We start from the raw sequence: 18,815 nt of genomic DNA on the forward strand, positions 1-18,815 counted from the left end.
GATGGCCGAGGCCTCAGCGGCCCGCAGGCGGGGCAACTCGTGTCTCTCGTCAGACGGTGATAGTGCCGGTGCCGTGCCCTCCCAAAAGAAGGGCACTAAGAAAGGAGTGCGGAAGACTGGGACCACTGGTCTGGTGCCCAAATCTGACCCTCGCCGGGCAGCTCATTCCATGCCTGCCACGGTTCCGTCTGTTCCCCCCTGTGCCCGCTCAAAATGAGTTTTGTTATGTACTCTTGGACAACAATCATGGCTTTAACTGTTTTGTCTCTCAATATCAATGGCTTACGGGACAATGCTAAGCGTGCTGGGGTTCTTACGTGGCTGCGGGCCTTGCCATCAGTGCCGGATGTCATCTGCCTCCAGAAGGCACATTGCACTTCCTTTGCCAAATGTCAGTCCTGGTTTCAGTCTGGCTTTAACTTTTCCGTGTCCCCTGGCACAGTCAAGTCTTCGGGATGTGTCATGTTATTTCATCTGACAGTATCTTTCATTGCCTCATGGGCCGATGCAGAAGGCCGCTTCTTGCATTTGGAGTTTTTCGCTTCGGGGTGTTCGCTTTCGGGTTGCCTGTGTGTATGCCCCTAACCGTAACCCCGAGCGGGATTGCTTCCTTGAATGTTTCAGACAATACGGACCCCAGTGTTCCCACAATCCTGGTCGGGATTTTAATACTGTGTTTGACCGGTCCCTCGAGCGTAGGGGGCTCGGTTGTCGGTGACATTTCTCGTGAGAGCACTGCAGACCTCACTCGGCTTTTCGGCGACGTCTGCTGTATAGACATTTGGCGCTATTTCCATCCGTCCACGTCTGGTTTCACATGTTCTAGAGCGGATGGGTGTTTCTCCTCGCGTATTGATCTGGTGGGCTGTCCTTTTGCATGGGTTTCGTCTGTGTCTGTTCTCTGATCATTGTGCCATGTTCCTCTCTGTGTCTGTCCTGGATGCTGTTTCCCCCGGGCCTGGTTTGTGGAAACTGAACACGTCTGTTTTGGAGGAGGATGAGTACTATAGTGCCGTCTCCGATCTTTGGGCTCAATGGAAGCGCCGTAAAGCTGTCTGTCCCTCTTTGGCCAAATGGTGGGAAGATGGCAAGGCCATGATTAAGGGCTTCACCATCTCCTACTGCACTCCATGGTCCCGCCTGGCCTCTCAGTCTCGTGATCTCCTGACCCGGCTTGCCGACCATCTGAAGAGTCAGGTTGATTCTGGCTGTCTGTCCTGTCTGGGGCCATACCGGTCTGTGCACGAACACCTGTCCCGGTGGGACATTAACGAAGCCAAAGGTGCCCAGGTGCGGTCCCGGGTGTTGTGGGTTGAGGAAGGGAAAGTGTGGTCTGCTTTCTTCTTTCGTCTGGAGAAGAAGCGGGCAGCCGATCGGTGGGTTGCTGCTCTGCGTGAGCCCAACGGTACTCTTGTCTCTTCCCCGTCTGATCTTTGCGCCTCCTTCCCTGGTTTTTAGACGTCGCTGTTTTCTGCCTCGCCTACAGACCGCAGTGCACAGGACCATTTTTTTGACAACGTCACCTCTTCTTTGCCTCTCAACCAGGCCGATCTTTGTGAGGGTCGCCTCACCCTTGGGGAGTGTCATGCTGCTCTTTTGGGTATGGCTAGGCGTAAGGCCCCCGGGTTGGACGGCTTGCCCATGGAGTTTTACGTGCGTTTCTGGGAGGTGCTTGGCCAGGACCTGGTCGATGTCCTCAACTCCTGTTATGCTTCTGGGTCCTTGTCTTTGTCACAACGTCGCGAAGTCATGTCCCTCATCTTCAAGCAGGGAGATCAGTTGGACGCCGAAAACTGGCGCCCCATCTCCCTCTTGAACATCGACTGCAAGCTTGCATCTCGGGTATTAGCTGGGCCTGTCCTGAATGTCATCCATCTGGTGGTTACCAGGGACCAGACTTGTGGGGTTCCAGGGAGGTTCATTGGTAAGAACGTCGCTCTTCTTCGGGATGTTGTAGACTATGCCACCCTGACCAACACCCCTGTTGCTGTTCTCTCCTTGGACCAGGTAAAGGCCTTTGATAGAGTGGATTGGCAGTTCATGATCTGTACCTTGTCTCGGATGGGCTTTGGTCCATCCTTTCTTCGCTGGGTCCGTTTACTGTACACGGGTGTTCAAAGTTGTGTGAATGTAAATGGCTATTTGTCTTCCTTTTTTAATATTTCTCGTGGTGTTCGTAGGGTTGTCCCCTGTTGCCTTTGCTGTATGTGTTGCTCTCTGAGGTTCTCGCTGCTAACATCCCTGCCGATCCTCGTATCACAGGCCTATCTATCCCTGGGTCTCCCTCGCCCCTTTCGCCCATCTCTCAGTATGCGGACAATACGTCGTTACTCGTTGGCTCTGATGATGCCATGTTGGCCATCTTTGACACTTACTCCTTGTTTGAGGCGGCTTCCGGTGCCAAGCTGAATGTGTCCAAATCTAAGGGCCTTTGGCTTGGTTCCTGGGGTGGTAGGCAGGACCGGCCTGTCCAGCTGGACTGGACGTCTGACAAAATCAAGGTTCTGGGAGTCTTTATCGGTCCTGGTGACCTGGAGGAGGACAACTGGCAGCCGCGGATTACAGCCGTTGAGAATGTTCTGGCATCGTGGCGGCAGCGTTCCTTGTCCTTCCGGGGAAGAGCCCAAGTTATCAACGCCTTGGCCCTGTCTCGGGTGTGGTATGTTGCCTCCCTGATTCACACGCCCTTGTGGGTGCACGCTGAATTGGTGAAGCTGGTCTTTCCCTTTTTCTGGAAAGGCAAACGGGAGTTGGTTGCGCGGGTGGTTGTCACTCAGCCCCGCACTTCTGGCGGCTTCCCTGTGGTTGACTCGCGGCTGAAGGTTGCCTCCTTGCTCGTGCAGTGGGTGCGGCGTTTTGCGTATCTTTCCTCTCGTAGTGGGCTTCCATTCATTTTCATACCTCGATCGATGCAGTCCTGGCTAACCCGCCTGCCTTTCACTCTGCCCTTTTGCCCCCTTTTTATCGTGCATTGTTGTCAGCTTGGTGGGAGGTTGATGATCTCATACCCCCGTCGCCGTGCCTGCCTTGTTTTTGCTTTGCTGTCCCCCCATCATTCTTGTCCTGTGGCCAATGTCTTTGCCAAGCATGTCTACCAGTTTTTGTTTTCTGAGCACCGCTCGCTGCCTCACTGTGTGGAGAAGTTCCGCCCTCAATACGGCAAGCTGTACTGGTCTTCCACTTGGAGCCAGCTTTTCGCCTTTGACCTGGATCGCCCTGTCATCGACCTCTCCTGAAAGGCTGCTCACGGTGTTCTGTACACTGCTGATCGGCTAATCGGCTTCGCCTATTTGGTTGATCCAGACTGCTTCTGTGGCATGGCCCCCCGAGTGTCCTTCTCACCTGTTTTTTCCCGGCCCACTGGCACATAGTGTTCTGTCTTGGCTCTAGTCCCTCACGTTCGCCTACTCCCCTTCTTGTCCCTCGCTTGTCTGCCGTAACGTGCTCTTTGGTTTCGCCCCTAGTGAACTCCACTCTCTGCCGAAAGTTTTTGTTTACATGCTGAATGTTTGTAAGTTCTTTGTATGGCATGCCCGTAATGACTTTCGCTTCTGGGGCATTCACCCTGGCGCGCCTGAGCTTATTGCGAGTCCGCCCTCGGGTCCGGTTCCACCTTCCGCTCTTGTTCAGGCGCTGTAAGTCCCTTAGGCGTCGGCGCCTTTTCCATCGTCGGTGGGGTGCTGTGGGTGTCATCAGTTCAGTTGTCGACAATCGCTTCATTTTGTCTTCTTTCTAAAATCGAGTACCACACTATGCCTTCATTCCTGTGTTGCCTTTCCCTTAGCTTGTTTGTCCTCCGCTTGCCTTGTTCGTGCATTGTCATGTCCTAACGTGCTGGCTGCATATTGGTGGCGAACCTGCATCCGCAGGATAAGTCTTTTCGACTGGTAGTCTTTCCTGGCCTGCCATTCGCCGTTGCTCAGTTCGGCTGTTCTCTTTGTCCTTTTGCCTCCCTTGTTTGTTGTCTAGTTATGTTTTCGTCTAGTGTTGAATTGTCATTTTGGAGTGTAAGTCGGACGAGGCGTCTCCTGAATGCAATTCGTCGTTCGTTTGTCCTTTGTTTCGTGTTTGTAGGGGCGGGGTTCGATTCCCCGATGATGTTTGACGTGCTGGTGCACCCCCGTTTGAGGTGAACCGTTGTTGTTGACAGATTAGTCGTTATGTCTGGCGGGCATTTGCCTCAAATATAAAAAACTTACCCGACGCGTGTATGTTCTACCTGTGGTAAGTAGCTGTGGGCTTGGTTATTCGTGCATTCCCTTCAAAGACCCAAGTTCTGATTGACCCTCAAGTCAGGAATTTGTGTAAGTATATTTGTAATTCGTAGTTGTTGCCTTTTTCTGCTTTCCGCTTTTCCTGTAAACTTGGGTGCACTGTCAAGCTTAACTTTCTAGTTTTGTCTGGTCGGTGTGTCCCTCCCATTTTTGTGTCACCCATCCAGCTTTACTGTCTAGTCTTGCCCAATGGGTTTTCCCGCTCCATTTTCTTGTCGGTGGATTGTAGTCATTATGGTACACAATTTTAATTGTACTGTTGCATTGGATATTTCGGGGTTTCCGGCCTCGACCAATCGGAACGACGTTGCGTTGGCTATTGCCAATCAGTTTCTTTCCTTGAAGGTTTCATCTGTCCAATTAGTTGGGAATATTGCATGGGTTTCATTTGCCGACACGGCTATTAAAGATTTAATTATGCGAATGGAGTCGGTCCATATTGGTAATGTCGCCTGTCCTGTAAAGGGGGGTGGTCCGTGCCCCCAAAAAATCTTCGTGCACAATTATCCGTTTGAAGCTAGCACGGATTCTCTTTCCATTGTTATGAGGCACTATGGCGAGGTGAAAGATATCTTGTACCACCGCTGGTTGCATATGCTTGACGTTTGTGACGGTGTCCGTATTGTCACCATGATCCGTACAGAGCCCATTCCTCGTAATCTAGTTGTGAATGGCTTTCGTATTAAAGTCTCGTATTATTGTCAGGCTGTAGAGTGCGACATTTGTAATGAACAGGGTCATGTTGCTCGTGACTGTCCACTCAGAGGGAGTGCTTAAACCCTAAGGCTGGGGAGAGTACTGTGCCTGAGTCTACCGATGAGGCGCTTCCTAATGACCCCCCTGTACCTAATACATATTGTGTAGGTGAGGGTCAGGCCGCTGAGAGTGTTCCAAGTGGCCAGCCCTCTGAGACTATGTTCACCGATAGTCAGCCTCTCCTTTTGGCTGATGAGCAATGTTATACTGAAGTAAATGATGGTAGTAATGATAGTGGAATGGAAAATATTGTCAATGATAAACCAAGTAACAGCCACGTTGAAATACAAAGTGAAGTTAATGAATCTAGTTGTTCAATTGTTACTAAATCATGTGAAAGTCAATTACAAAGTGATGTTAATGAATCTAGTGAAAGTCCTATACAAATTGAAGTTAACGAATCTAGTGGTTCGGGGATTAACTCCGATAATCAAATTGAGTCATTTTTTTCTTCCTCTGGGCATCGTTCTTGGGCTAATATTGCTGGTGCTCCTCCATCTTCGATGGAGGATCTTTCAGCTGTACAATTGAGTAGCTGGGACTCGAGTTTGATTAAAGATGTTATGGACTTAGATAATGATCCTGGAAAGTCCTCTGTAACAAACATTGGTTTTTCCCAAAGAAAAGCAAGGCCGGGTTTTTCCAGTGACCCGGGCCAACGTAAAAAAGATCGGTCTACTCCTGGTGTTGCAAATCCTAGCATAAGACGAAGTCAGCCCCTTCATATTCCGGAGGGCGCTCTTAAGGCTGCAGTGCCTTCTATACATGTGCCACGTTAATGGGTTTATTCTCTTTCCTTGCCATGTCTTTCACAATTTTTTCATTAAACATTTGTGGTCTTCATGATGCGGATAAATGTTCCGGTCTAGTTCAATGGTTGAGATCTCTTCCGTCCCCCACTGATTTCATTTGTCTTCAGGAAACTCATTGTGTTACTGATCAAGAGGCGTGTTCTTGATTCTCTTCCTCGGGTTACTGTGTGGTGTCCTCCTGCGGCTCACTCAGGTCCTGTGGTTGTATCATCCCTTACCGTCCCATTTATACTTTGCTCAATTTACATGTTGATTTAGAGGACAGGTTGTCCTTTGTTCTTTTTCGTTTAGAGATATCACCTTTAATATCTCCTGTTTGTATGCCCCTGACTGGAACCCTGCTCGCAACGACTTTTTCGACGAACTGGTCCAGGTTATTGATTTATCGTTCCCCACCTTTATTTGCGGGGACTTCAACACCGTTTTTGACAGGTCCATGGACACACGTGGTTCAGATGCATCAGATTACTCCCGTGAGAGCGCACGCGCCTTTGTCCCATTTTTTCGATGCAAGTTGCATTTTGGATATCTGGCGCTATCTGCACCCAACTAGTAAACAATTTACCTGGTCTGCATGGAACGACTCTTTGGCTTCTCGCATAGATGTAATTGGTTGTCCTGTGGCTTGGGTCCCTTCTGTATCATCCTGTGATATTCTGCCCTTCCCTTTTTTTGACCACTGTGCTGTTCTCTTATCTGGTTCTTTCCCGTCCTTGATTCCTCCGGGGCCTGGTAGATGGAAGCTTAACATCTCCGTTTTGCAAAACGATGATTATTTTGACTTGATTTCTTTCTTCTGGCGTTCGTGGCAACACCGAAAAACCAGTTTTGTTTCTGTTGTTGACTGGTGGGAATTGGGCAAATCTAAAGTGAAGGGTTTAACTGTAGTTTACTGTAAAAAACGTATTGCTGCCCAGAGGGTAAAACGTAATTTGTTATTAAACCTGGTAGATCATCTTAAACGTAAAATGGATAATGGTGTTACTTCATGTATTGATGCTTACAAATCAGCTAAAAGTAATCTTGGTAAACTGGACCTTGAAGTCGCCAATGGTGCTCGTGTGCGTGCAAGGGTTCAGCGGGCAGAGGAGGGTGAAACCTCTTCTAAGTTTTTCTTCCGCCTTGAAAAGAAAAATAGAGTTGACCGTTGGATTTCTGCCTTAAAGGATGAGAATGGCATCATTCATGCTGATGTGGATGGTATCTATCTTGTGTTGCCCTCTTTCTACTCGTTTCTCTTCTCTTCTGAGGTTACCATTCCTTCGGCTCAATCCTTTTTGTTAGGTAACCGTGAAAGCTCCCTGTCTTCTAAGATGTCTGGTCTGTGTGATGGCCTGTTGTCTCTTTCGGAGTGTCATGCCGCCTTGTTAGGTATGGCCCTCGAAAAGCTCCTGGTTGCGATGGTCTGCCAGTTGAATTTTATTTAAAGTTTTGGGATGTTTTGGGGCCGGATCTCGTTGAAGTTTTAAATTTTTGTTATCTGTCTGGGTCTTTGTCTCGTAGTCAACGCCGTGGTCTTATTGCATCACGTGCTATAGCTGGTAGATTGCTTAAAGTCATTCATTTAGTCGTTAATCCTAATCAAACTTGTAGTTTTCCTGGGCGTTATATTGGTGATTCTGTGGCCTTTCTCCGTGATATTGTCTCTTACGCTTCCTTGTCTGGCACCCCTGTTGCTATTTTATCTTTGGATCAAGAAAAGGCCGATCCACCTTGGTCCACATGGGGTTTGGGTCTTCTTTTATTGGTTGGGTTGATTTGTTCTACTCTGGGGTCCAAAGTGCTGTAAAATTTAATGGTTACCGGTCTCCTTTCCTTCGTTTATCCCGCGATGTCAGACAGGGATGCCCCCTCTCTCCTCTGTTATATGTATTATACGCTGAAGTTCTGGCTTGTAACATTCGCGCTAACCATCGCATCATTGGTTTGTCTCTCTCGGGTTCTACCTCTCCGCTGCCTGTTGTGTCTCAATATGCTGATGATACGTCACTCATTATTACCACTAATGATTCCATAAAAGCTGTGTTTGATATATACTCTGTGTTTGAGCTTGGGTCCGGGAGTAAATTAAATTTATCCAAATATAAGGGTTTGTGGCTTGGGGATTGGAACGGCCGTCTTGACCCTCCAATTTCCCTGGAGTGGATGTCTCGTATGATCAAGGTTTTGGGTGGGTTTATCGATCTTGGCGAGGTGGAGGAAGCCAATTGGCGTCGGCGGATCAATGCGATGGATAACACCCTTAATTCGTGGTGTCAACACCACCTATCTTATCATGGCAGATCGCTTGTTCTCAATGCATTGGCCCTTTCCTGAATCTGGTATGTGGCGTCTCTAGTCCACATGCCCTACTGGGTTCTGCATGAATTAAACACTTTGACTTTTACGTTTTTTTGGAAGGGCAAAAGGGACTTGGTTGCTCGGAATGTAGTTTGTCAACCTTCCCTTCTTGGTGGATTTTCTGTTGTCTCCATTAAGCATAAAGTTTGGGCACTCCATGTGCACTGGGCCAGGCGTCTCGTTACATGCCCGGCCTCATGGGTCCATTTTTTGTACTTTTATTTTTGGGATTATCTTGGTGCGTCTCCTCTGGATGTCCTTTCTCGGCCTGCTGCCTTTGACCCTAGCCCCCTGCCTCCTTTCTATCGCTCTTTCCTCTCTGCTTGGCGTGCTGCGGATGGTGGAATTTCTGCTTGCCATGGCTCCCTCGCCATTGGAGTTTCTTCTGGCCTGTCTGTATCTCCGGTTTGTGCTGTTTCCACAAAGTCGGTTTACACCTTTTTGTTGTCTGAAAATATTTCTGTCCCTCATTGTGTTGTGAAGTTCGCTCCTATTTTTGGTCCTTTATATTGGTCGTACACTTGGCACCAGTTGTTTTTGTTCGATGTCGATCGCCCTGTTATTGATTTAGCCTGGAAAACTGCACATGGGGTTCTCTACACTGCTGATCGTCTTTCTTCCTTTGGTTACTGCCTTCACTTATTGTGTTTTTGTAATTCTGCTCCCGAAACTATTGATCATCTCTTTTTCGAATGCCCTCTTGCTCAGTCTGTTCTTTCATGGCTTCAGTCTCTTATGTTTCAGTGGTCTTGGGCTGCTCTGTCTTTATTGGCTCATCATGTGCGCTTTGGCTTTAATTCTGGCGAGTTTTCTAATACTCCAAGAGTTTTCGTTTATATTTTGAATGTGTGTAAGTTTTTCCTCTGGCTGCCTCCCAACGATTTTCGTTTTCGTAATGTCCGTTGTAATGCTGTCGATGTGTTAGCAAACGTCCGTGCACGTGTTCGGTTTCACCTTCCGATCTTTTTCAAACGTTTTCGTTCTCCTCATCGCCGCCGCTTTTTTGTTCGTCAGTGGGGCGCCTGTAACATTGTTGCTTCATTAGTCAATGGTGACCTTCTTGTTCATGTATAGTTTCTCATTCTTGTAAAAAGGACTTGTTCCCGTTGTTGTTTTGTCATTGCGCTTGTCTAATGTGAACTACCACACTGGAGTGTTATTCAAACGAGGCGTCTCCAGTGTGTGGTTCCTTTGTTTCCTGTTGCTGTCCTGTGATGTTGTTTGTAAGGGAGGCGGGGTTCACTACCCTGGTGATTTAGACGTGCATGTAGCACTCTTCCTGAGGCACGTTATTTAATGTTGCATGTGTTAAATGGGGTGGCTCGGTATTGCACTTTGCCGCGTCCATCCGCCTCAAAACAAAAAAAAAAACCTTACCTGACGCGGGAGGCACTGTGATCAGGGAGGCAGTCCTCTCAAGGTGAGGCTCTTTCATTGCACTTCGATTGGGTTGACCCTTGCGATTACCCCAAATGTGGGTAACTCAAGCGTATAATTTCTGGTAGTGGGGACCTGCATTCGCGCTAGTCCCCGCACCAAACCCCGGTGGCAAAGTTGGCTAATGGGAAGGTTTGTTGGTATCGTTTCAGGCAGGCAGGGAAGGAGATGCAGTGGTGGTGTAAATTCTGAAATTCTAGGTGAATGTTCCACACTTGGAGCACTGCAAAACTGTGATTTTATTTCTTTCATTCTTGGCCGTAGAGAGAGCGAGACTACGAGCATCGATTAGCGGCACTTCCATCAATAGACGAGTGAGACAAGAAAATGCCAGCGGGTCGAGCTCTTATCCTCGTGCATCGTTTGGAAAACATAAGTGGATGTGTGTGTGTACTGCTCAATTGCCCAGCTATATGCGTGACAGATTTCTTTTGCCTTGTGTTATGTTGCGTTCTGGAGAGCCCGTTTTGCATGGAGTAACTGAGGACCCGCCATATCAGTTGGTGTTACATTTCTGTGGCCAACACTTTGTGATTTATCTATGTTATCAGTAAATTGAATTGTTATCATAAAAAGTAAATCTTTTATGCTCAGGATAGTGTCTTATCCACCCTTTGAGTACCTACTGTCTTGGCGTCAGCGATCATTATCTCATCCATGTTCCCCGGTGGGTCAGTGTCGAATTAAATACGTTAATTTTTAAATTTTTCTGGAGAGGTAAGCAGGACTTGGTCGCTTGTCGTGTTGTGGTTCAGCCTTCTTGTTTGGGTGGGTTTTCTGTCGTGGATGTTCAGTGCAAGGTTATGGCTCTTCATGTTCAGTGGGTTCGTTGTTTTGTTTCTTCTCTGTCTTCTTGGGTCTCTTTCATGGTTTTTTGGTTCTCTTCTTGGTTTGCCGCTCCTCCACATCTCGTTTTTTCTGCTGCACTTTGTTTTTTGCTGGATTCTCTACCTCCATTCTATCGTTCTCTGTTGACTGCCTGGCAGGCGTGTAAAGGATCCCTTACTGAGTCTTCTTTGGGTATTGGTTTGGGTATTGATTTTTGTCCTGTTTCTACTATGTCTACGAAGTCTGCTTATTTGTTTCTTTTGTCTGAAAATGCTGTTTCTCCTCATTGTGAGGAGAAATTCTTTCCTTTGTTTGGTTCTCTCTCTTGGTCTTGTACTTGGCGTCAGCTTTTCTTTTTAGATTTGGATCGTCCCGTTATTGATTTATGTTGGAAAGTTTCTCATGGGGTCCTTTACACAGCCGGGAGGCTTGCTGGATTTGGGTATGCTCTTTCTATGGCTTGCTTTTGTTCTGCCCCTGCCGAGTCTCTTCAACATTTGTTCTTTCACTGTTCTCTGGCTGTCAGTGTTTTGTCGTGGCTTCAATCTCTTACCAAGGTACGAACGTCGATGGAGGACCACTGGACTTCCTTCTGACAAGCAGAAATTTCTAAGCAATGTGCTGTGGTAAACAAGATGCTGTTTTTATCTAAACAGCAGTATTTTAACAGTGTAGTTGCTGATAATGAGAATGACCAACACTTTCTTTTCAAAACTGTTTCTAATTTGCTCTATCCTAAACAGAGCCCACAGTATCCTCCTAGTTCCGATGATACTTGCCTGGCTAATTCTTTTATTCAGTTTTTCACTGATAAAATAAAGGGCATTAGACAGGGTTTTTCAGCTGTTCCTGACACAGTTCTATCGCAATTAGATATAGTCACCTGCTCATCTGCTTTTTGTTGTTTTAAGGCAGTGAGCGAAGATGATGTTTCACACCTAATAGGGTCGTCAGTGAAATCGTGCAGTCTTGATCCAATTCCTGCCTCTCTTTTGTTTAAGTGTCTGGATTCTTGTTTACCTACTTTGGTGAGAATTATCAACCTTTCTCTCTCTAAAGGTGTGTTTCCTGATTCTCTTAAAGTGGCCAAACTCACTCCTATTCTTAAAAAAGCTAATGCTGATCATGAAGTTTTTTCAAATTTCCGTCCTGTTTCAAATCTTCAGTTTTTATCTAAACTGATTGAAAAGGCTGTTGCATATCAGCTTAATTGTTATCTTGCTGAACATGATCTTCATGATTTGTTTCAGTCGGCGTATAAAGCTATGCACAGCACTGAAACGGCTTTGGTACGTATCCACAACGACATCCTTCAATCTGTTGATGCTGGCAACTGTGTCATTCAGATTTTCCTTGATATGTCAGCTGCGTTTGATACAGTTGTTCATGATGTCTTACTTGATAGACTTGCTAATCGTTTTGGTGTCAGGGATGTTGTTCTAAGCTGGTTTAGTTCGTACCTCACGAATAGGAAGCAATTCGTTGGTATCAATGAGTCTTCCTCGTGCCTTGTCAACCTTGAGGTTGGGAGTGCCACAGGGCTCAGTACTAGGGCCTCTTCTTTACTTGCTCTCTACTTCTCCATTAGCTGACGTTGTTAAGCGTCATAATGTTAGTTATCATTTTTACGCTAATGATTCTCAGTTGTATTTGTCGTTTAAGGGTAACCAACAGCTTGCACAATCGAGACAGTCTTTGGAGCAATGTCTCACTGACATTTCATCGTGGATGCTTGCTAATGGTTTGAAGCTAAATCATGATAAGACAGAGCTGATGTGCATCCACTCTAGGTTTCTTAGTCGCCCTCCATTAGATGAGGTCGTAGTTTGTGGTGAAACTATTGTCCCTTGTACTTCTGCTGTTAATTTGGGAATAGTTTTTTCGATGAATGCATGACTGGGGAACTTCAAGTCAGCAAGATTTGCAAGTCGTCTTACTTTCACTTAAGAAATCTGTTTTCTATTAGAAAATATCTTACTAGTAATGCGGCTCACACTATTGTTCACGCTTTCATTTCTTCCATACTCGATTACTGTAATGCTCTTCTTTATGGGCTCCCTAAATATCTTGCTGACAGGCTACAGCACGTTCGGAATTCTGCTGCTCGTGGTGTTACTTTTACAGGGAAGTTTGATCACATCACCCCTGTGTTGATTGATCTTCATTGGCTTCCTGTATACTATAGGGTTATCTTCAAGTTGCTTTTGCTCACTTACAAGGCCTTAAATGGTCTGGCTCCTTGCTATCTGTCTGATCTTCTTTCTTATCGTTCCTCTTGCTACTCTCTTCGCTCTGCTACAAATAAACTTCTTGTTGAACCTAGAGCTAAGCTCACCACTTATGGTTTTCGGTCCTTTTCTTTTGCTGCTCCGAGACTTTGGAATGGGTTACCTTTGAATATTCGTTCTTGCTCCCCAGTTGCTAGTTTTAAAAGCAGACTCAAAACGTTTCTTTTTACATTATTTCTTGATAATAAGAAATTTAATTAGTGATTTGATTCTTTTTAATCATTTTCGTTTTTTATCGCCTGGTTTGATATTTCTTTCATCATTTGATTTTATCATTATCATTTCAATAATTGTTGTTTGAAATAATAAGAATATTTTTATAGATCGTTTTTAGAATTAATAATATTTATTGTATAGTAATATTCCATAGAATTTAGTGTTTTTAAATCGTTTTTATTAAAATTACTGTAAATTGTAGATTGTAAAGCGCCATGGACAGCGATACATGGATATGAGCGCTATATAAATAAAGTTATTAAGGTATTAGTTATGTTCTTGGCTTCTCCTCTTTGTCCTTCTATCTTGGTTCGTCATGCGCTTTTTGGTTTCTCGGCTGATGAGTTGTCTGTGGTTCCTCGGGTTTTTGTTTATATGTTGAATGTCTGCAAGTTTTGTATTTGGGGGGCTCGGAATGATTTTCGTTTTAGTGGTGTTCGTCCCTTGGCTGTTGATGTTATGGAGCGTGTGAAGTCTCGGGTTCGCTTTAATCTCCCTTTGTTTTTCCTTCGTTTCCGGTCTGACCGCCATTGTCGTTATTTTGTTCATCAGTGGGGTGCTCGTGGTGTGGTAGCTTTGTTAATAAATGATGCTTTGGTGGTTCATATTTAAGTTCTGGTTTTGTGTTGTGTTTGCATGCCCTGGCCGTTTTTTCTGGGGTGAACCAATGTCTTGGCGTTGGGTGAGTCGGTTGACAGGCGGCCTTTTATTGGTCGCTTTTCACCCTTGTGCTGGGTCCTGCTTGTTTTGGTTTGTCCAGGTGGTTTTGAGTCCTTTTTAGTCGAATTGTCATTTGGGAGTTTAAGTCAGGCGAGGCATCTCCTAGCTGCAATTCCTCGTTTGTCTGTTTGTCTTTTCTTATTTGTTGGAAGGGACGGGGTTCGATTCCCCGGCGAAGTTGGCGTGTTGGTGCACCCCCGTTTGAGGTGAACCGTTGTGTTTGACAGATTCGTCATTATGTCTGGCGGCCATTGCACTCACCCTACCGGGGGGCCAGCCATTCGCCTTAAACATAAAAAAACTTACCTGAACGCGGGTTTGGCCGTGTGGTAAGGTCTTTGTTGTAGTTTTTCTTTGTCTTTTTGGTTTTCTTTTTTCGGTGACCCTCCCGGGGACTAATGCTCCGTGTTCTGCGGTTACCCGGGGTAAGGCAAGTCTTTTTTGTTTTTTTCTTTTCCTCGCTTCCAGGGCTCTTTGAGTCCGTCTTTTGTTTCATTTGGTACTTCATTTCGTACGTCTTTGGTGTGTCCTTCTTGGTTTCTTGTGTGGTTTGAGAATTTTCTGGTGTGTTTTTTGCTTTGTGGTTGCCTCTTAAGCAAGTTTTTTAAGGGCTTAATTGGGTTTTTGGCTTATACAATTTAATTACTGTGATATTAAATTGTTAATACATCAGTTACTTACTCTTTGCGTGGTTTCCCTTTGAGCGTTTTGTTTCAAGAGGTTGCTTTCTTGGTTGTTCGAATAATTTGTGTGGCCCTTATAAATTAGTGTGGACTGTATAAAATATTCGACCTTATATATAAATACTTGATAACCTACTTCTTGGGCAAGTGGCTGTTTAATATATATCTAATAGTTGTGAATTTACTATCCATATTGGTTATCCATAATTGTTTGTTTGTTGTATTATCCTACATCTTACTATTTAAGTGAGATAATATTGGAATTAGTGTGATTTATAGTGCTGAAAACTATTTTTACTAGTGGTCCTTTAGCAGCTGCTTAAGGTTGAATATTAAATTAGTTTAACATATTCTACTGTAATTGGTTGACTTTAAAAACATATTTTCATAATGGTTCCGCACAATACGCGCACTATTATCATTAAGTCCGGGTTCCCGGCTGGGACTTCCCATGCCAGGGTCGCCGGCATCATTGCTGACTCTCTGGCTGGCCTGGTGGATTCAATCCAGGTCTGTCCAGGGGGTATCAGCCGCATTTCTTTTATTGACCCTGGCTACAAAAAGACCTATGAGGAGGCCAGGTTTATCTCTTTCGGTGACGTCCGTTGTGACGTTGTTGTCTCGACTACCATCACGTTTGTCATGGTCTATTTGCTCCCGTTTAAGGGGGATAATGGCCGGGTTAGGGAAGCTTTGAAATTTTTTGGGGATATAAAGGAAGTTCGTCACCAGTGGTGGTCGAATGTCCCTGGGGTGTATACGGGTACTCGCCTTGTGCGCATGGTGCGCAAGCATGACATTCCTAGGAACATAGTTATTGATGGGGTGAATTGTCGTGTTTGGTATAAGGGGCAGCCCCTTGTTTGCCTGAAGGGCAAATGTAAGCGGTGTCATGAGGCTAAGCATTTTGTCCGCAATTGTCCGAAGCCTGCGTGGAACGTGCCTGGTAGGCCGAAGACGGAAAATGATGGCAATAATGATGACAATACTGATGCTAATGAGAATGGAAATAATGACGATAACGATAATGGAAACGATAATGCTGCTGATGGTGTGGTTGTGGCTGTCCCAGTTGTGCCCATTACTTCTTCCCCTGCGGCCTTGGAAAATGCGTTTCTTTCGCAGTGTTCCATAATGGTTTTGGATGCGGGTGTGCCTGTGTCTTCTGGTCCGGAGGCTATGGATGCCCAGGACAATGAGCTGGACGAATTGAATAGCCAGTCTATGTGTGTCAGTGGGTCGGGTGGGGTTGGGGAGAGGGTTCTGGATACCTCTCCCAGCAACAGTGTTTTGGGGGCTTTCACCGGTCAGGCCGGTGAATCTCAGGAGGAGGCAATGGAATCCTCCCCTACTTTATCTCCCCTTTCGGGGTCTGTTTTGAGTGAGACACCTACGTCGGGTGATTCTTGTGTTGGGGGCTCGGCTGGTGACGGTTCAGCCTCTTTGAATTCGGATTCTAGGCCTTTGCGGTCGAGAATCGCGGTCAAGGTTACGCGTGGTGGTTCGGGGGAGTTGCTGCCCCCTCTTGTGTCCAAGGAGGATACAGTGGCCATGGTGCAAAAGTTGAAGGCGGCCCTGCCGTCTTCAGCTGATGATCTTGGTTCAGGGTGGGTTGGGGACTCTTCCCAGCCCTAGCGTCCGTTTACCGTTCCTTCTCTTCTCCGGGTCAGTACTCGTTATGGCTCGGGGATGGCTCTCTGTGCGACCTCTTGTTTGCGGCCCCGTTCCGGGGATGAGAGGCCTCCTCTAAGCCCAGATCCTCATAGGTTCCGTCGTCGTACTTCCTCGCCCAGCCCTGCTAGGCGCCGTTAATTTTACCGTTGTCTCGCCACCTTTTGTTTTTCATTTCTCCAGTGGTTGTCCCATCTCTCTCCTTCGGTAGTTTGTCTACAGGAGACCCACGCCGTCTGTAATGATGATCTTCTTTCTTGGTTTTCTCGGTTTGGTTATTTGTGTGCTGGTTCTTTTGGTACAAATCATTCTCGTGGTGTGGTTGTTTTGTATCGTTTGGTTTTGCAGTGTCGGTCTGTTGTTTGCAAGTTTGAGGGTCGGTTTGTTTTGGTTGAGATTTGTCTTCGTGGTTCTGTTTTCAATGTTGCTTTCATTTATGCTCTTAACCATAATCCTGATCATGACGCTTTTTTGGTTCGTTGTGTTGACTCTATTGATCCTGCTGTTCCTACTCTTTTGTGCGGCGATTTCAACACGGTCCTGGACTGTGTTCGGGATCGCCGTGGGTCTTGTCCTTTTGATGTCTCTCGGGAAAGTTATGCGTTGTTGATGGCTATGTTTCCGGCCCAATGGGGCCCTTGCATTGCACATTGACCTCATCGGTTCTCCGTACGGTTGGGTGCCTTATGTGTCTTCTGTAGACATTCTGCCGTGTCCTTTTTCCGATCATTGTGCTATTTCTTTCTGATGGGCTCTCCCCAGCTCCATTCCTCCGGGTCCGGGGTTGTGGAAGCTCAATCGAGGAGGAAGTGTGGCCCAGTGGTTAGGGCGCTTGCCTTGAGATCCGGAGACCCCGGGTTCAAGACACACTCTGACCACTCGTTGAATTTGATCCTGGTAGTCCCTGGTTCAACTTCTCAGCTGCACTTGTAAATAGCCAACTGGTTTGCCTCTGGCCAGTTGGGATTCTTAACAGTTGTTGTTGTTCTGTTTCGTCGTTTCGTTGTGTTTCATTGGCCCTGAAAAGTCTCTATGGGGAGCGGTCAATTAAGTATGTATTGTATTGTATTGTAATCGATCTGTTCTGGATGAGGCCGAGTATATTGACCTTATCTCAACTTTCTGGTCCTATTGGCAGTCTCGTCAGTCTTCTTTTTCTTCCTTTACTAGGTGGTGGGACAGCGGCAAATCCCATATTAAACGTTTAAGTATAAATTATTGTAAAGATTGTGGTAAATGTAAAGTTGTTGAAAGGTAATATTTTGTCTAGTCTTGCTGCTCATCTAAAAAGTCATATCGATTCTGGTCGTCTTTCCTTTCTTCCTGTTTATCTTTCTACTCTGTCTCGTCTTCGTGCTCTTGATTTGGAGGTTGGTCGAGGTGGGTAGAGGAGGGTGAGTCCTCCTCTGCTTACTTCTTCCGGCTCGAAAAGAAAAACAACACTGACCGTAATATCTCGGCACTGAGAGCTAGTGATGGTATGCTGGTGGTGGATAAGGATGGGTTGTGTGATGTTTTCCGTTCTTTTAAATCGGATCTTTTCTCTGCTGCTCCTTGTGATTCTAATGCTCGTACTGAGCTTCTTTCCAACATTTTTTCGGTTCTTCCTTTTGATGATAGTGAGGGGTGCGAAAGTCTTCTCAGCCAGGAGGAGTGTTTTGCGGCTCTTCAGGGCATGGCCCGTGGTAAAGCTCCTGCTTGTGATGACCTTTCCATGGAATTCTATTTAAAATTTTGGCATCTTTTGGGTTTTGATTTAGTTTGTGTTTTGGGTTCGTTGTCTCGCTCTCAGCGCCGGGGTATCATTACTTTATCATTTAAGAAAGGGGATCGTCTTAATCCCAAAAACTGGCGTCCAATCTCCCTGTTGAATGTCGATTACAAAATCGCTTCTCGTTCCATTGCTGCTCGTCTTCTTAAGGTTATTCATTTCATTGTCGATAAAGATCAGTCTTGTGGTGTTCCTGGCCGTTTTATTAATGAAAATGTTGCTTTTCTTCATGATGTTGTTGATTTTTTGCTCTTCCTCTGGTGCTCCTGTTGCTCTTCCTTCTCTTGATCAAGGAAAGGCATTCGACAAGGTTGATTGGACGTTCCTTCGTTCTACCTTATATGCTATGGGTTTTGGGCAGTCTTTTGTTGGGTGGGTTAATTTATTTTACAATAATGTGAGTAGTTGTGTAAATGTAAATGGTTATATTTCAAATTCTTTTAAGTTATCTCGTGGGGTGAGGCAGAGATGTCCCCTGTCCCCCCTTCTTTATGTTTTAGTGGCTGAGGTTCTGGCTTGTAATATACGTTATAATGGTTTAAATTCTTGTTTGTCTCTTCCTGGTTCATCGTCTTCTTTGCCTGTTGTTTCTGCGTATGCTGATGATACCACGTTGGTTGTTTCTTCCATTCCTGCTATTTTGGCTGTTTTTGATGTTTATTCTTTGTACGAGAGGGGGTCTGGGGCTAAATTAAATTTTGGAAAATGTGAGGGCTTGTGGTTGGGTTGTTGGAACGGTCGCACTGACTCACCGGTGAACATTCCTTCGTCATCGGTGAAGGTGAAGGTGTTAGGGGTTTTTCTGGGTCCAGGCAATCTGGAGGAGGACAATTGGAGGCTGCGTATCACCGCCGTGGAAAATGCTTTGAACTCTTGGCGTCAGCGATTGCTATCTTATAAGGGCAAGGCACTTGTTATCAATGCCTTGGCCCTTTCCCGTGTGTGGTACGTGGCCTCTCTTATCCATGTTCCTCAGTGGGACAGTGTGGAATTAAACACGTTAATTTTTAAGTTTTTCT

The 18,815-nt window shown here is 45.9% G+C and overlaps 2 protein-coding genes and 1 non-coding gene across 3 annotated transcripts; all 3 read left to right on the forward strand.

The window, feature by feature from the left end:
• Nucleotides 1–8,185: 8,185 nt before the first annotated feature.
• LOC138011237 (uncharacterized) lies at nucleotides 8,186–9,256 on the forward strand. The gene has a single exon (XM_068858190.1). The coding sequence runs from the start codon at nucleotides 8,186–8,188 to the stop codon at nucleotides 9,254–9,256; it is 1,071 nt and encodes a 356-aa protein (XP_068714291.1).
• A 295-nt stretch (nucleotides 9,257–9,551) lies between these two features.
• On the forward strand, nucleotides 9,552–9,715 carry LOC138012007 (U1 spliceosomal RNA). The gene has a single exon (XR_011124903.1). It is a non-coding gene; the product is annotated as a U1 spliceosomal RNA (small nuclear RNA).
• Nucleotides 9,716–11,082: 1,367 nt separating this feature from the next.
• On the forward strand, nucleotides 11,083–12,343 carry LOC138011238 (uncharacterized). Its single transcript, XM_068858191.1, has 2 exons — nucleotides 11,083–11,970; nucleotides 12,110–12,343. The coding sequence occupies exons 1-2, from the start codon at nucleotides 11,083–11,085 to the stop codon at nucleotides 12,341–12,343; spliced, it is 1,122 nt and encodes a 373-aa protein (XP_068714292.1).
• Nucleotides 12,344–18,815: the final 6,472 nt, after the last annotated feature.

This window comes from Montipora foliosa, chromosome 7 (genome assembly GCF_036669935.1).
Source record: "Montipora foliosa isolate CH-2021 chromosome 7, ASM3666993v2, whole genome shotgun sequence".
NCBI classification, from domain to species: domain Eukaryota; kingdom Metazoa; phylum Cnidaria; class Anthozoa; order Scleractinia; family Acroporidae; genus Montipora; species Montipora foliosa.